Source organism: Rana temporaria, chromosome 3, assembly GCF_905171775.1.
Source record: "Rana temporaria chromosome 3, aRanTem1.1, whole genome shotgun sequence".
NCBI lineage: Eukaryota > Metazoa > Chordata > Amphibia > Anura > Ranidae > Rana > Rana temporaria.
The window spans coordinates 111,319,800-111,336,574 of NC_053491.1; the positions used below are offsets into that span (position 1 = coordinate 111,319,800).

Consider the following 16,775-nt stretch of genomic DNA (forward strand, 5'->3'; position numbering starts at 1 on the left):
CGGAGCATTGATACGACGGCGCATATTTGCACTTACACGGCGTATCTGGAGATACGTCGGCGTAAGTGCTTTGTGAATCCGGGCCTTAACCTATATTTATTGAAAGAATTGCAAATATTTGTCCATTTTAAATTGCGCCTTTTTGGGAAATGGTAAACTTACGCAAAGATGAAGATAAACAAATGTTTCCAAAAATCTGGATGTTTTTATTTTTCACTTACAGCTTTCAGAATTTGTAAAAAACAAACAAAAAAAACCCATATATTTTCTGAAAGCACATGACCAGTAGAATAAAAAAAAAGTGCTACTAATTTTTAAAGGCCCTGCGATATTCGGACAACTGTTTATCAAATTGATATTTTTTGCCAAAACCTTAACCTGTATTGAGTTAAATAACAAAAATTTGTCAATCTTAATATGCACCTGTTTGTGAAATGATGAAAACTGAACATACGCAAAAATGTAAATAACCAAATTTCCCAAAAAATCGGGAGGTTTTAATTTTTCACTTACAGCTTTCAGAGCTTTCTCTGCAGCATGCACTGAACTATAAATGAATGCATAGGAGTCTATAAAGCGACTCCTATTCACGGGAGCTGCGGTGGCTCAACGCGATTGGCACTGCGCTGACAAGCCATTCACCTCTGCAGCTAGGGGTTTGGATCCCGGTCTCGGCTACATGTGAATTGAGTTTGGTGGTCTCAGCCCGGCTCCCGGTGGGTGTGCTATGCGAGGTAAGCCTGCGCTTAGTACGCCCACCCCCTCCCACAAAAACCACCACACTTACACGCACTCGAAATTGGGTTAACATCATGCACTTTGACCACGCGGTCTCTAAAAAGAGAGGCGAAGGACTAACGGGGCTGGTTGAGCGGGCTAATCCTCTCACTCCCTTATAGGGAGTCCCTCTGCCCCGTTGGGCTTCAAAGCGGAGCAGGTAGGGCGGGCTGTGTGGGAGGACCCCCTCACACACCTGCCATTGCCACCCGGGGCATGGAGAAAGGTGGCAGATTGCCTCTGGGGGAGGGCTGCCTACTCCCAACTCCTGCAGTCCGGCTCCTCTCTCGAGTACACGCACAAAAAAAAAAAAAAAAAAAAAAAAAAAAAAAGAGACTCCTATTCATTCATAAAATGAAACATAGATAGTACAGAGTGTTTACTATGTTTCATTCAAAAAGAGAAACATAGTAAACCACTATGTGTCAGTGATGAATGAATACAGAAGCGATCTATACTTTCCTGTCCTTATCACTGACTGCATTCCTTAAGGAAAGTTTCCCTTAAACACTGTACACACGATCGGTTTGTCTGATGAAAACAGACCGATAAACTGATGGACCGATGGACTGTTTTCATCGGACAAAACGATCGTGTGTGGGCCCCATCGGTTTGTTTTCCATCGGTGAAAAATAATAGAACATGTTTTAAAATTTTCCTATGGATAAAAAAAATGAAAGAAAAAAACGATCGTCTGTGTGGAAGCCCATTGGTCAAAAATCCATGCATGCTCAGAATCAAGTAGACGCATGCTCGGAAGCATTGAACTTCATTTTTTTCAGCACGTCGTAGTGTTTTACGTCACCGCATTTGGACACAGTCGGATTTTTGACCGATGGTGTGTAGGCAAGACTGATGAAAGTCAGCTTCATCGGATATCCGACTGTAACGGTCACCACAGTCCCATCCCCCGATGTCAGCTCAAGCTGCAGTTGTGTGTAGCGGCCAGTAGCATCCTGCTCTGCTGCCAGTGATTCAGCTGGGAGTAAAAGCGTTAGCACCTCAGCTTGTTGCTGGAGAGAGGGGCCAACCGCCCCGGCTCCCTGGAACTCCACAGTTGGTTCCGGTGCTGTGCAGAGATTGCTAGCGCTCTGCCCTGTTGCCAGCACTTCTGCTGGGGATGCATAAACTGTAACATCCTCTGGACGGTCCATTAAGTCCATACGTTCTGTAATCTGTGGCTGGGGAGATGAGCCAACTGCCCTAGCCCCCTGGAACTCCACATCATCCGCTTCAGCTTTGGGAATGGCAATCTTCAGATTTTCCACTGCCGATTCATCAGCCAGGATTTCACAGTTGTCATCTAAAATTTCCTCATAGTCCCAGGCAACGGGAGCCCCACCCTGCTGCTGAGCAGAGTCTAGCAGCTGTCTGTAGGCGATCTCCAGCTCCCATTCCTGAATGGCCAGAAACTCCAAGTCTTCCTGTAACCAGTGCCCTTCTGAGACATTCAATTTTTGTTCTCTGTGCTCCATTATGTCCTCCAACCACCACTCCCTATCATCCCCGAAGTCAGGATCACTGGACATCCTCCAATACAATAATCCCAGGCCATCATAGTCATAGCCTTCCGTGGGGCTGTCATCCGCTGACCACGGGCACTCTTGGGCTACACACCACCGGAGGGCTCTGTAGCTTTCGTCCAACCGCATCTCTGCCCGGATCAGCCTGCTTAACTCGGCTGTCCACTCCTGCTTCGGTTGTTCCCCTAACAACGGCATTCGTACGTCATACTGCGGCCAGTACCTTACATGGATGGAGGGGAGAACCTTTCCCTGGTGTTGCTGCTCAAGAGCTAGCGCTTCCTTCCAGAGTTGGCAACGAATCAAATCCGACCATCCCAGCAGGGCCTCCTCTGATACTGGTCCTCTGTGCTGTATCCGCATCTCTTGTAACCTCCTTCTGAATTCCTCTTCCATGGAGACTGGTGTCTGTACCTCTCCTCTCTCTTCAGTTGGTGCTGCTGTGACTTCTGCTGCTGCAACACCTCTTTGATGTAGCCAAGTGGCATCCACAGTCGCTATAACCAGGTCTACGATCTCCGGTGGAGGATTAGGGCCATACTGTGCCAGTCCTCGTTTAACAGCCCGATCAAAACTTTCCTCCTCGGGTGTCCTGTCTGTTTTGCTGGGCCTCTCAGCTCTATCTATTTCGACAAGTTCTGCGATAATGTCCCTTTTCTTACGGTTGCTGGCCGGTCTGCCCCGGCTCTCCAGTAAGTCTTTGAGGGAAGAGAGCTTCAGCAGTTCATACTGTGTCTCCATTGTCCTGTGTCCTTGGAGCTGTTCTTCTGGCGATGGAACCATCCCACTGCTGTGCCACCACTTGTAACGGTCACCACCGTTTACAATATTCCATTCCATCGCCCTACGACAGCTTATCCGACACTCCAACCATCCAACAGACACGATCCATTCCCCCAGAATTAAGACAAGACACAGGCTCTGTTCTTTCTGGTTCCAAAATGAATGAATGAAAACTTTAATGGTTCCTTAGCTTTCTTATATACAGTACAACATGTTACAGTTAATCAAAGAAACAAAGAAACTCTCCACCCCACATCCAGACAGACATTCTGTCTCCACATTTAGAAGGGGTAATTACTACAGTTAACAAATCACATTCCACATCTAATCATCAATAGGCTTTTCACACAGACAGTGTCATTAGCATCACACAATGGAATGTCTTTCAGGAGCCAGGCTCAATTAACACCTAAAAGTTAGACTTCTGACCTTTACAGACTTAATTAGTACAATGGACACAGAATGTAATCACAGCAAGATACTTTAATATCCCATTATAGCCAGCCAGGCTGACTCTCAGCTTCAATCCACATCACCACAGTAGCAGACTTAGTTAGCGTCTCAACAGTCTAGTTTAAGCATTGAAGGTTTCTTATTGATCTGTTGTGGGTCAGCATGAAATCACCTGTAATATGTCCAGATCTCCTGCAATACATGAATTATTATTTCTCAGTCACCCTATGCCCAAAAGGGGCATAGGATGACCCTAGTCATTAGTGAAGCTGGCACAGGAGTACCCCACATCCTTCAAACGTCTCTGGGTGTCACGGGCCATTCCCTTACACCGACGAAAAAAAACATTGTATTAGATTCCATTAGATATCCGATCATGTGTACAGGGCTTTAGACTTTTTTGGTGCATTTCCTGAAACCACACCAAAGATGCAGCATGGAGGATTTTTGATGAAAGCGGTCTTAATGTTATTAAAAATGACCTTTCCTTTTAAAACTGCAGCTGTTGCGGCAATTATTTCCCCTTTTGTTTTCGGCAGGCGTAGCACCCGTTGAGCATAAGTCATTCAAGTAAATTCATGCAATGCACATAGTTGAGGAGCACTACTACAGCGTGCAAGGAGTTAAAGCAGACTCACTGCCTGTAAAATGCTCTTTAAAGAGAAATCTGAACACGGATTGCTCTTCGGAGACAAAAGCAAATGTGAACGGGCCCTAATTTTCATGTAAACCACACCCTCTGTGTTCACATGAGAACTATAAATAAACGAGCTTAAGGTAGTACAAAAATCAAAACTTAAAAAAACAAATTGGGAGAGAGTAAGGGAAGGTTACAACCACTGCCAGGTTTCTTTTGCCCTCTATATTCCATTGGGTAAATTTTCCTTCACTTTCTGTCCAATAGCCAACACAGAAATTGAGAGGAAATGTCTCCAAAGTGAGAGTCATAAGAACTAGTGTCTCCATTGGAAGCTATTATGCCGCGTACACACGATCATTTTTCGGGTTGTAAAAAACTATGTTTTTCAGGCTCTAGAAAAAATGAAGTTTTTTTCAACTTGATCATTAAAACGGCCTTGCCTACACGATTGTGAGAAAAAAAATGCTCTAGCAAAGCGCGGTGACGTACAACACGTACGAGGGCACTATAAAGGGGAAGTTCCATTCGAATGACGTCACCCTTTAGCTGATTTCGTGCTTGTAAAAGACGATTCGCGCTTTTCTGTCTTACTGTTACAGCGTGATGAATGTGCTTACTCTATTATGAACAGTAGTTTTACCAGAACGAGCGCTCCCGTCTCATAACTTGTTTCTGAGCATGCGCAGATTTTTCACGTTGTTAAAGCCCACACACGACCATTTTTTACAACCCGAAAAACGACAACGTTAAAAACGTTGTAAAAAAATAGAGCATGTTCGAAAAAAAATGTGCCTGTTTTTCAGAACCCGAAAAATGGTCTGAAGCCCACACACGATTGTTTTTAAAGACATTAACGAAAAACAGTCGTGTGTACGCGGCATTAGAGTTCAGATGTCAAATTTGGGATTTTCTTTTACGGTCACTTTCAATGATATTGGTAAACAGGACTAATAGACATGGTGAATCTCCCTAATGGGGGCACAGACAGCAATAAAAACTAGACTGGTGTTCTAGTCCCTCTACACTCTATCCAAAATTATTTTAAACATTGCCTTTCAGTTTACTTTAACCACCTCAATACCGCACGCCGTCATATGACGTCCTGGTCTTTAGGTGGGAATATCTGAATGAACTTTTTTTGGACACTTTTTTTAGTTTAGTGGTCATTATACTTATTCACAATATCTGAATGATGCCTGCAGCTACAGGCATCATTCAGATATCTTTCTTTTCAGCCAGCGATTCTGCGCACCATAAGAATGATCATAGTGTCAGTCGCGCCGCTTGATCATTCTTATAGTCGACGGGAGGGGACGTCCCCCCCTCCTGCCGCCATCCGGTGCTTCTCCAGGCTCTCCCGTGCCATCAGGGGCCCGGACAATGAATCGACTGGCACCGGTCGACGAGGATAGAGATTTCCAGTGACCAGATGGTCTTTCACATTATACAAAAAAATTGGGCTAACTTTACTGTTTTGTTATTTTTTAATTCCAGAAAAATTATTGCGCAAATACCGTGCGAGATAAAAAGTTGCAATGACTGTCACTTTATTCCCTAGGGTGTCTGCTAAAAAATATATATACATAATGTTTGGGGGTTCTGAGTAATTTTCGAGCAAAAAAGAGAAGAAAAAGAGAGGTGCCAGAATAGGCCCGGTATTGAGGTGGTTAAGGCCCCTTTAACATGAGTGATCCAATCAGGTTTGCTTGTCAGACCACCCTAAAGGAACAAGGATTTTATATATAGAAATTTAATTTGTTTCCCCTGTTATTTTATGAGTTGCTACAAGTATAATTGAAAAAAGTATCAACAAACATATTAGAAAACAACTTGAAATGTCAATAAACATTGATTATTACATTATTAATAGATTAAGGGAAGTGTTACTTACAAAAGTTCTGTTATGGCACATTCTGGATGCTCGAGAATATTCCTTATAGTTTTTCCAGATTTTGAAGTAAGCATATTTGAGGTTAATCTAAGATAACCAAAAAGGCTATTTAATTTTTCTTAAATAGAATAATGGCATAAATACACAATCATTTAGCTTTTTATATATAGAACAAAACGTGAGATAGATTTAAAAGTAAACAGAATCCAAAAGTATTCCTGCTTATAGGGTTACAGTACACTTAAACAATATAATTTTTAAGGTAGAGATTCTGCCATACTAAAGGACAGAACAGTAACTGGAGGAATAAGCTGTAAAAGCCAGGAAAATGGTACAGTAAAACCTTGGTTTGAAAGTAACTTGGTTTGAGAGGGTTTTGCAAGACAAGCAACATTTTTTAATAAATTTTGACTTGATATACAAGCGATGTCTTGATATACAAGTAGCGTCACATCACAGCAGAGTATAAAAGAGAAGAGAGGCGCCTCTAAGTGTAGCAATATGGTTACATTTAATAAAGGCACAAAATTTAGCAAAATACTGCTACACTAAGGCCCTGTACACACGATCAGTCCAAACTGATGAAAACAGACTGAAGTTCAGTTTCATTGGTTCACCGATGAAGCAGACTGATGGTCTGATGTGCCTACACACCATCAGTTCAAAAACCGATCGAGTCCAACGCGGTGACGTAAAACACAACGACGTGCTGAAAAAAATGAACTTCAATGCTTCCAAACATGCGTTGACTTGATTCTGAGCATGCCCGGGTTTGGAACCGATGCTTTTGCGTACTAACCATCAGTTTTGACCTATCAGTCAGGCGTCCATCAGTCCAATTTTAAAGCAAGTTCTCTGTTTCTGGACTGAAGGACAACAGCCTGATGGGGCGTACACACGGTCGGTTTGGACCGATGAAACTGAACTTCAGTCCATTTTCATTGGTTTGGACTGATCGTGTGTACGAGGCCTTAGAGGCGCCGCTCTTCTCTTTTATACTCTGTAGTTCCTGCTGGATTTTGCTTCTAATCCCCTTGTGGAGGCTTCCATTTGTGGATAGACATTGCCATAATCTTTTTATATGGACTATAAACTGAAGGATTTATTTATTTCTTGTGAAAAAAAAAAAAACTGAAGGATTTATGAATAACTGGTTGTAGAATGAATCATCTGAGTTTCCATTATTTCTTATGGGGAAATTTGCTTTGATATGCAAGTGCTTTGGATTACAAGCATGTTTCTGGAACTAATTATGCTCACAATCCAATGTTTGCTGTATTTTATTGTTAGGCCCCATACACACGATAGAATCCATCCGCAGATAAATCCCAGCAAATGGGTTTCTGCGGATAGATCCTATGGTGTGTACACGCCAGCGGATCTGTTTCCGCGGAGAAATCTCCTCTGGGATGGATTCCAGCAGATCGGATATTTGCTGACATGCACAACAAATCCATCTGCTGGAATCCATTCCAACGGATGGATCCGCTCGTCTGTACAGACTCACCGGATCCATCCGTCCAAAGGGATTCCCTGCACGCGTCGTAATGATTTGACGCATGCGTGGAATTCCTTATATGACAGCGTCGCGCCCGTCGCCGCGTCATAATCGCGGCGACGGCGCGACACGTCATCGCCAGAGGATTTCCGCGCGGATTTCAATGCGATGGTGTGTACACTCCATCGCATCGAAATCTGCGGAAATCTTTGAGAGGATTTATCCGTGGAAACGGTCCGCTGGACCGTATCCGCGGATAAATTCTCTCGTGTGTATAGGGCCTTATTGTAAAAATGCTGCAAGGCCATGACATGAGAGGTGTTTGTGGGCTAAAAGCAAACTTCAGTATAAAGGACGAATAATATTAATGCATAATTCTCCTGATAAAAATAAGCCATTTTACATAATTATTATTGAACAATTTCTACCTGTAATTTACCCTTTTCTTCTGTAACATCCTCTAGTATGTGTGCTAGATGTAGATAAGTATTTTTGTTAGTGTAGGTAAATTTGTTTTAGGCTCAGGGCTAAGCCTGAGCTGTGAATCTGGGTAAGGGTTCAGTGACTCAGGGGCTGGATGACTCATCTGGCAGCTCTCTCTGGCACTTCCCTGGATCTGGATGTTTGTAAAAGCTTCCAGAGCTGGAGGGTGGGAGGTAGAAGGGGCTGCCATACATATTTATGAGGGCATCGGCCAATCCCCAGCAAAAAGCTGGCAGAGGGCATATTCACCTCATAAATAGACATGGGCCATGCCAGCAGGAGTAGTTGGGTGGAAGATAGAGACAGAGTGCTGAGGAGGCTGTCGGTGGCCCTTGATGGTGCCCCATAGTCTGGAGGGGGGGCTAGGGCTTGGGGCTGGAAGGACCCTATCAAAACACATGGAGGGAGCTCTTCCTGGAGACACGGGAGCAAGGAGAGGACAACGGGAGCAGATCAGCACGTCTGGGAGATCTCCTGAGAATCACCCGGGTGGGCTGGTGAGTGTCAGTCTGGAGGACTGTGAGGAGCTAGTGAAAGGGGCATTTGCAGCCAGGCGGGTTGGCAGTGCCTGAAGAGGTGGTGCTGGGATCAGTAGCCACCGGAGTAATGCAAGCTGGACACCGAAATTCTGCTACACACCAAAGGGCCTTGGGTTCCTGCCTGTAATGAACCATTACTTTTATCTGACTAAGTGACTGTCAGGTATTCACAGTTTACCAGCTGAGTTCTGCAAACAGGTGTGAACTGGAGGAAGAAGAGGAGCCAGGGCCGATCCTAGGGTCACAGACACCTGGGTGCAGAAATATTTTTGGCGCCCCACACATGGGCGTGGTCATCTTACCAACTCCTCCCCTTTACACATGTTTCTATGGCAACAACTCAAACACAGAGATGCTACCCTTACACGGACAAGGAGAACTTGTCAGGCACCGACTGCCCCCCCCCAGCAACGTCACTGCACGGCTGGTCTCTCTCCACACAGAGACAGCCGAAGCTTCGCTCTCCTCCTCTGACAGGAGGAGGGAGGGGGGACGGGCTTGGGCAGGAAACACAGTGGCTGCGGCGGTGACCGGCGGAGAGCCACCTCTGGACATGGACAGGGAGAGGAGGAGGAGGGAGGGGAGCACTCTGGCGCTTCAGTGCCCCCACCTCTGTGGCGCCTGGGTGCACTACATCCCACGCACCTGCCTAGGATCAGCCCTGAGAGCAGCTGTATATAGAGACTGTATATAGGAAGAATTGTCCCTGAAGTTGTAACTGAAGTCAAATGGGCATTTCATAACCTCCCATCCCTATCCAAGTTGTTCCTTTTAATAAATAAAAAAACAGTCACGGACTGTTCTATTTTTCAATGCTTGTGAAAATTCGGTGTACCTGTGCAGATTGGGGGATTCCCAGTTTACTTGTGGCTCCATAGTGGGACACTACACTTCATAGATTTTTATTTGAGGTAGGGATTATAATGTTTTCAGTACAACAAGGTAGTGTCAGCAAAGGCAGAATAATGTTTAATGAGGCAGATCTAGTATAGCATTGCAGCTTTAAAGTGTATTTCCAATTTTGTGGTAACATTTGAGAAAACGCCACTTTATGTTTAATATGTGTTCCCATTCACACAGCATGCCTACAATTTTTTTTCTGCATTTTTTTTTTTTTACCTTTTTAGATGTTTCTTATATACGTAGCTGTCATGGCTGGCTGCAAGGTTTTTTGAACATAGTCAGGATGAGCCTGTCCCAGTAACATACAATGGAATAAGTCCAGCACTTTTAACCCCTTGTTAGACCAGACAGTGTTCAAATCTTGTTACAATTCATAATGAAGAACTTCCTGCACAGTACAGATAGTGTTAAGCAAAGAGATGTAACTAGGATTTTTCCTTGCTAGCGAGTCCAGGAGGAGGGCAAGTGGAAATATACTTTAAGAATATATCCAGGCAAAAAGCATATAGTTGTAATACATGTGTTAAATGTTTTTTTTTTTGTAATTCTGTACAGCCACTTTTAAGATTCTTATGCCTCTTCGCATTAGTGACATCCCTTTTCCAGCTTCAGTATAGCAGCTTCTTCTCTTTCTAAAACCTGATGACTGGACATTTAACCAGTTCTGGACCTTGGGTGTACCTGGCATGCCCCGATATTCCACTACTTCACCAGCAGCCAGGTGACCCAAGTAGCAGTATAGCTGGACCATGCAGAATAGTAAAAGCAAAATCTTCCTGGCTGTGCAATGTGGCAGACTAAAACATTAAACATATATGTTTTTATCTGTGCATTTAACTTTTCAGGTGTTCTGTTATAATTAATTATGTCCACTATCCAGCTCAGAAGTAATTCTACCCACGATTGATAAGCTTCTGGTCTTGAGTCTTTGGCATGTTGCACACCCAGTTCCATCTTACTATTCATATAGATGCCAAATTTTCCTTACTGTCTTGCCCTATCCTGGGCCTATATGCACATCAGCAAAACTTGCCATCTTAATTATTTTTGTTGGCCAAGAGAACAATTGCTCATGCCTGGAAAAAGCCCATGATTCCTTTCCAGGGTTTAAAAGACCGCATGACTTCTTTGATGCTTAAAGTGGAGGTTCCCCCTAAAAAAAAATTCTAACAATACATTCGGAAGACTGCTTACACTGCGGGTAGGCTGGCTTTTTTTTTTTTTTCGTACATACCTCGATATCGCCGTTTCATCCCTCGGCTTCCAGGTATGATTCTTGCTGGACCTAGTTGATTAACGTTCCTCCGACCGGCGCATACTGCGCGTCACGACTTTCCAACAGAAGCCAAACGTCATTGCGCAGGCGCCGTATAGAGTCGGCTCTATACGGCGCCTGCGCAGCGACGTTCGGCTTCTTTCGGAAAGTCGTGACGTCAAGTATGCGTCGGTCGGAGGAACGTCAATCAACTAGGAACGCCCAGCCCCACAAGAATCATACCCGGAAGCCGAGGGATGAAACAGCGATATCGAGGTATGTACGAAAAAAAAAAAAAGCCAGCCTACCCGCAGTGTAAGCAGTCTTCCGAATGTATTGTTAGAAATTTTTTTTAGGGGGAACCTCCACTTTAATGAACAAATGTCCAGTATCCCCAAGGGCTCTCATACCAAATGTCTTAACATTTGGGAACATTGGCTTGCATATGCCTTTTCTTCTCCCAGGCAGCATTGGGCGCCTCTGACCAACTGTTCTTTCCTATGTGGTCACTACCTCTTTTTTTTTCACTTTTTGGCCCATACCGCACTACTGCTAAGAAGTTTGCTTGTCTACATCTGATGTTGCTGTTCATGTGGATACTAGCTGGACCTCTGTACTCATTTGTTTACACATGTTAGGTTTAGCCTTTGTTGTTGCCTCCTATTTACTTGCCACTGTATAAGGCTTTGTATTTATCGCTACCATTAATTTAAGCCCCTGCGTGAGCAGATTTGATGCTCCTATTGATGTTAATTGAATACAAATTATTTCACCAGAAGTAATTGTACACCAGTATAAAATATGGCTTGGCCCACTTAAAATTGTATCTGTAAAAAGTGTTGCAATTGCAATGATAAAACCATCACAAATGCTTGCAAACATTTTGCAGTCAGGTGGCAGGACTGTAGGCAGGGATCACAAGTACACAATCAAGTGTTATTGTAAATGACATCCAGTGTCTTGTTTGAATGAAAGTTAAATCTCAAATGCCCTCTTTCAAAGTCCCTCTGCACTGGAGTCTAGCCCAATCTAGTATTAATAATAAACATAATACCATATAAAAATGTTGCTTTTCTTTACATTTTGATGATTTTTAATCCATATACTTACAGGACCTGAGTTGAATTCCTGATGATGTCCTCTAAACGCTGAAGGTTTTCATCTCGCAGGTCACACAAGGATAAGTTAAGTTTCTCTAACTTGCACTTCTCCAAACTGTATTGTATTGCTCTAATATCCAGAGCATTTAGTGGTGTATCAAATAAATCCACAATTGTAAACATGCTGGAAAGATGTTGAGTAACAGCATCATTGTGTATTTCAGAAATACAATGGAAAAGCTTTAGCAGCTCTGCCCCAGTAGGCCCATTTCTAAGCCAGTTTTCAAAATAAGTTTGTAAAATAAGTACTTCATAGCCATTTAATTCTCTTTTTTCCTTAGTGAGGCTGTCAATGTCTCTGTAATTCATAAAACCCATGAAAAAACTGATGAAGTTGTGGAATTCGGCACTGTGTTTTGAAGGAATGATCTGCAAAACAGAGATAGTACTTTGTTCACTAGGAAGAGTTCCTGAGACCCAAAAATCTAAGCAATCCACACATTCCTTTGCCCCTCCGGCGTTATGGACTTCCCAAACACAGTGCAATGCAGCAAACATGTCCCTGATGCTAGCATGTCTGTACTGAAGAATAGTACCGATAGGTAACCTCTTGAAAAAAAACACACATAATTCCTTCAGTAGTTGTTGGGTATGCACGCAGGACACACACAGATGCTGAACACAAATTTCTTCTTTGCCATTAACAAGGTTGTTATAGGACAGGTGAGCTACTTTCTTAACAACGTCTCTTAATCTTTCAGGAACATTTACTCCTGGAGCACAACATGGCTCCTCAAAGTGACATGACAGGACATTTTGTAGGCATAGTTTAAGAAGTGACACCATCATCTCGCTGCGAGTGCTCAATTTTTCTTTATAATATGATAAACCATGTTTTTTTGACAGTTCACACAATGCACTGCTAAGAAGAGGGATGGAAGCTAGACTGGACAAGTTGTGTTCTTCTATAAACTGGCAAATATTTTGGGAGATCTCATCCCCTGAACAAGATTTCTTGCAAAATTCTTTGATTTGTTCATCTGAAAACTCTTTTATTATAAATGTTCTTTCAAAATACTCCTTTATGATGGACAAATTTACACTAGTTAAACGGGAAGTGACCAAGATATCTGTGTTAGGTAGAAGAACTTTGGATAAAATACTCAAAATTAGATCTTCTATTGGAAGTTGAGTGTCAATGTTGATGCTGGTCCCAGGAAATGTAATTTCTTCTATTTTAAATTCATCCATTCCATCAAATATAATGAGAAGCCTCCCTGGTTCAAAAAGTTGTGGTAGAACAGGCATCAACTCTTTACATTTATGAAACAGAAGCTCTCGCAAGCTTATTGGTGTTGTGATTGCCTTGAGCTCGGCAAAAGTGAAATAGATCACACACTCATAAATAATATCCTGGTGCCTCAGAGCCCATTTTTTCTGAAGACCTTCAGAGAAGCTGCTCTTCCCTATTCCTGCTTCTCCTGCCAGGAGCATTCTCCTGGAGGTCAGTTTCTTGGAGTCCTTGGTGAACAACTGTTCAGAGGGTATTGTGTCTGATTCCTTAGCATCTGATATTGTACATTTTGGTGTTAGGTGTTGTGTCCTCCATTCTGGAATCAAAAGGGTTCTGGGTATACAACTGCTTAGTATTTCAGAAGACAAGTATAATTCCTTCATTCTTTGTCTGTAATGCTCAATAAAATCTGTAAAAAAAAAAGAAAAAAACACAGTCAATCAGTAATAGCCAAAAAACTTGGGATTTTGTTCATTCTGAAGGCCAGTTTAATAATGGTCAAGAGCACCAATGCTAGAAAAGAACCTTATTTTATCTTTTGCTCACCTCACTGTAGCGGCCTGCTGCTTTAAATTTAGAGGGTAGTCTGAGAGTTAGTTGACTGTACTGTGAGTGACCACTATTGTTGTCTGGGGTGCCGTTACCACCCAAGGCCAAGGGTGGCAGCAGTCAGCTTAAGGTGTTTTGGGTGCTCCCCTTTGTCAGCCAATCAGTGGGGGTTGATCGTCCCGCTGTGCATGCTGGGGAGGAGTATTTAAGGGACAGACGCCAATGGACCGGGGGCGTCGATCGCTGGTCTGTCGTCCCACCACCCCCCGTTAGTGGCCTTCCTGGCCGGGGGTGCGTGTTCATGTGTTCCTGGCTCCGGGACCACGTTATTCAGGGGTTGTGATCTACTAAGTAAGCCTGGTAGTCAATCTGGGTCTACGTTTGCAGAGTGGTCCTGTGCTGTCTGTCCTGGAGGGAGGAAGCCACTCGATGAAGAACCTATCTTGGAGAGCACCGAGCACGAGGCTGGTATCTCAGCAGAAGCCTTGAACTTATCGAAGGATTCACCATTACTGAAAGGCTGAATGATGGTCGCCTGTCAGTTCTAAGTTTACAAGAAGTTAATCGGGAGAGATCCGGGTGCTAAATCCTGTGTTGAGAGGATTTTGGACCGAACATACCTCCATCTGTGGGAAGGTCTGTGGCAGAGACTTTACCAATTTCCGTGCGCCATCCCGGCTGCTAGGCTAGTGAGAGAGGCCTACCTGGGTGCGCAAAACACACTCTGGCTAGAGTGTCGACGAAAGCTGTGTTGCTGGAAGCAGGAGTGTTTCCGGACAGAACTTGTGCACCTGAACCTTTTACCTGTTACCCTTCCACCTCTTCAACTACTTATTTTATTATTTTACCAAGTTCAGCAAATAAATCAAAGAAAAAGAAGTCTAGAGTGTGGACATTGAATTTTTTTCTCAACTCTCATCTGATACCCTAGACGGCGAGGAAATAGAGGCAACATGCCACCCAAAACAAACCAGTAGCTTCTTCGGGGGTAATGCTACATCACAATAATGCTTTATTCAGTTGTAGAGCCAGGTATCAGTTACATATCTAGGCAAAAACCTATTTGCTTTGAAGTAGTCAATAGCTGCATGTCCATATTTCACCCCTAGCATCACCTTTGGCTAGGGTCATATGGCACAGCCAAACATATAGGGGGTTATTTACGAAAGGCAAATCCACTTTGCACTAAAATTGCAAACTACAAGTGCAAAGTGCACTTCCAAGTGCACTGAAAGTGCACTTGGAAGTGCGGTCGCTGTAAATTTGAGGGGTAGATCTGAAATGAGGGGAAGCTCTGCTGATTTTATCATCCAATCATGTGCAAGATAAAATGGTGTTTTTTATTTTCCTTGCATGGCCCCTTGGATCTACAGCTACTGCACTTCTAAGTGCACTTTCAGTGCACTTGGAAGTGCACTTTGCACTTGTAGTGCAAAGTGGATTTGCCTTTTCGTAAATAACCCCCAGAATGTCACATTAATCATTTAATTAAAGGCTATGCACATTGCTGTATAAAAATATTTACTAAAACGGTATTCAATATATCAAATGATTTGCATTTACCTACTAGTGGAAGGCATATTCCACTATTTTGATTTTAGGTCTCTGCAGACGTATAAGTAGATATGACAGGCAATATACATGTGTCTGCCAAGTCATGCTTCCACCTGATGTGGCATGTATAGGTTTATGCACAGATGTCATTAATGGCTACTTATTTAATAAAATTTCACTTGAAAGTCAACTGAGATTTGTGTCAATGGTCTCAAATAGGGCCTCAATCTACACAATCCATTCAAAGTCTTTGCTACTAGGAGATAATATTACTTGTTGGCATTCACCTCACAGCTTACTGTAATCAGTGTGCTCCTAAAAACATGATCGTCAGTAACAAATTTTATGGCATTTTTATTATTGTTTTTTTTTTATTATTAGTAATGGCGATGATCTGTGTTTTTTATCGTGACTTTGACATTATGGCGGACACATCGGACACTTTTGACACTATTTTGGGACCATTGTTATTTAGACAGCGATCAGTGCTATGAAAATGCACTGGTTACTGTGTAAATGACACTGGCAAGGAAGGGGTTAAACACGAGGGGGCAATGAAGGGGTTAAGTGTGTCCTGGGGAGTGATTCTAACTGTGTGGGGGCTGGGCTACAAGTGACACGACAGTGATCACTGCTCCCGATAGGGAGAAGTAGATTACTGTCCTGTCACTAGGCAGAACAGGGAAATGCCTTGTTTACATAGGCATCTCCCTGTTCTGCAGCTCCGTGACACAATCGCGGGACACCGGTGGACATCGAGTCTGCGTGTCCGGCAGGCACGGTCACGGAGCACACGGCGGGCGCGCGCACGCCCGCACAGTGATAATTTCAAAGCAACGTACAGGTACGTTGCTTTGCACAGCCGTGCCATTCTGCCAACATATTTTGCAGTTAGACGGTCGGAAAGTGGTTAATAACTTTGTAGGTGGACTCAGTGGCCAACAGAAAGAAATTTAAGGAGGTAGGCAAGGAGGTAGGTGAGATTTGCCTTTATCTCTATTGTCTGGCTTGTAAAACATATGGTTACCATTCAAGATAACTTCTGCAGTTTCCAAGAAAAGTTATCGCTGCTTAAAGCTTATTTGTTATATTGGATTGCACATGTCTGTAGCATTTTTACTTAAAACAGGAGTAAATAACTGGGGGGGGGGTTCTAACCTAAAAGGTAATAACATACCAGCACATTATGTTAAACTTACTCAAAAACTAAACCATCCAGCGCTGCGTTGTCACCGCTGCAGTGCATTCAAATGAACAACATGGGTGTGGCGTAGTTATAGGCATTTAGGTGTAATGCAGCAAGCATTAACGTATGTGCATTTAAGACACAGCAGAAGACCAGGTTGGCGTGTATATGTTGTTCTTCAGCTGCTTACTGCATTTGCTATTCTCAAATGTAGAAATCAAGCTACTGATTTTAAAATGCCCAACGTGCACACCTTAGTAATACTCAGCTTTCTTTTTCCTAATAATTCCTAACAGCCGGGTATAAACCACAAGTCAGAGGTACATGTGTAGAAATGTGTATAAAAT

The 16,775-nt window shown here is 43.2% G+C and overlaps 1 protein-coding gene across 1 annotated transcript in view; it reads right to left on the reverse strand.

Moving 5' to 3' along the window:
- LOC120931620 (nucleotide-binding oligomerization domain-containing protein 2-like) overlaps nt 1-16,775 on the reverse strand; it is a 45,616-nt gene that overhangs the window by 9,291 nt on the left and 19,550 nt on the right. The window contains exons 6-7 of the mRNA XM_040343242.1: nt 11,856-13,548; nt 6,068-6,154 (exon numbers count right to left, since the gene is read on the reverse strand). Of these exons, the coding sequence (XP_040199176.1) occupies nt 6,068-6,154; nt 11,856-13,548 (1,780 nt within the window). The remainder of the gene's footprint in view (nt 1-6,067; nt 6,155-11,855; nt 13,549-16,775) is intronic.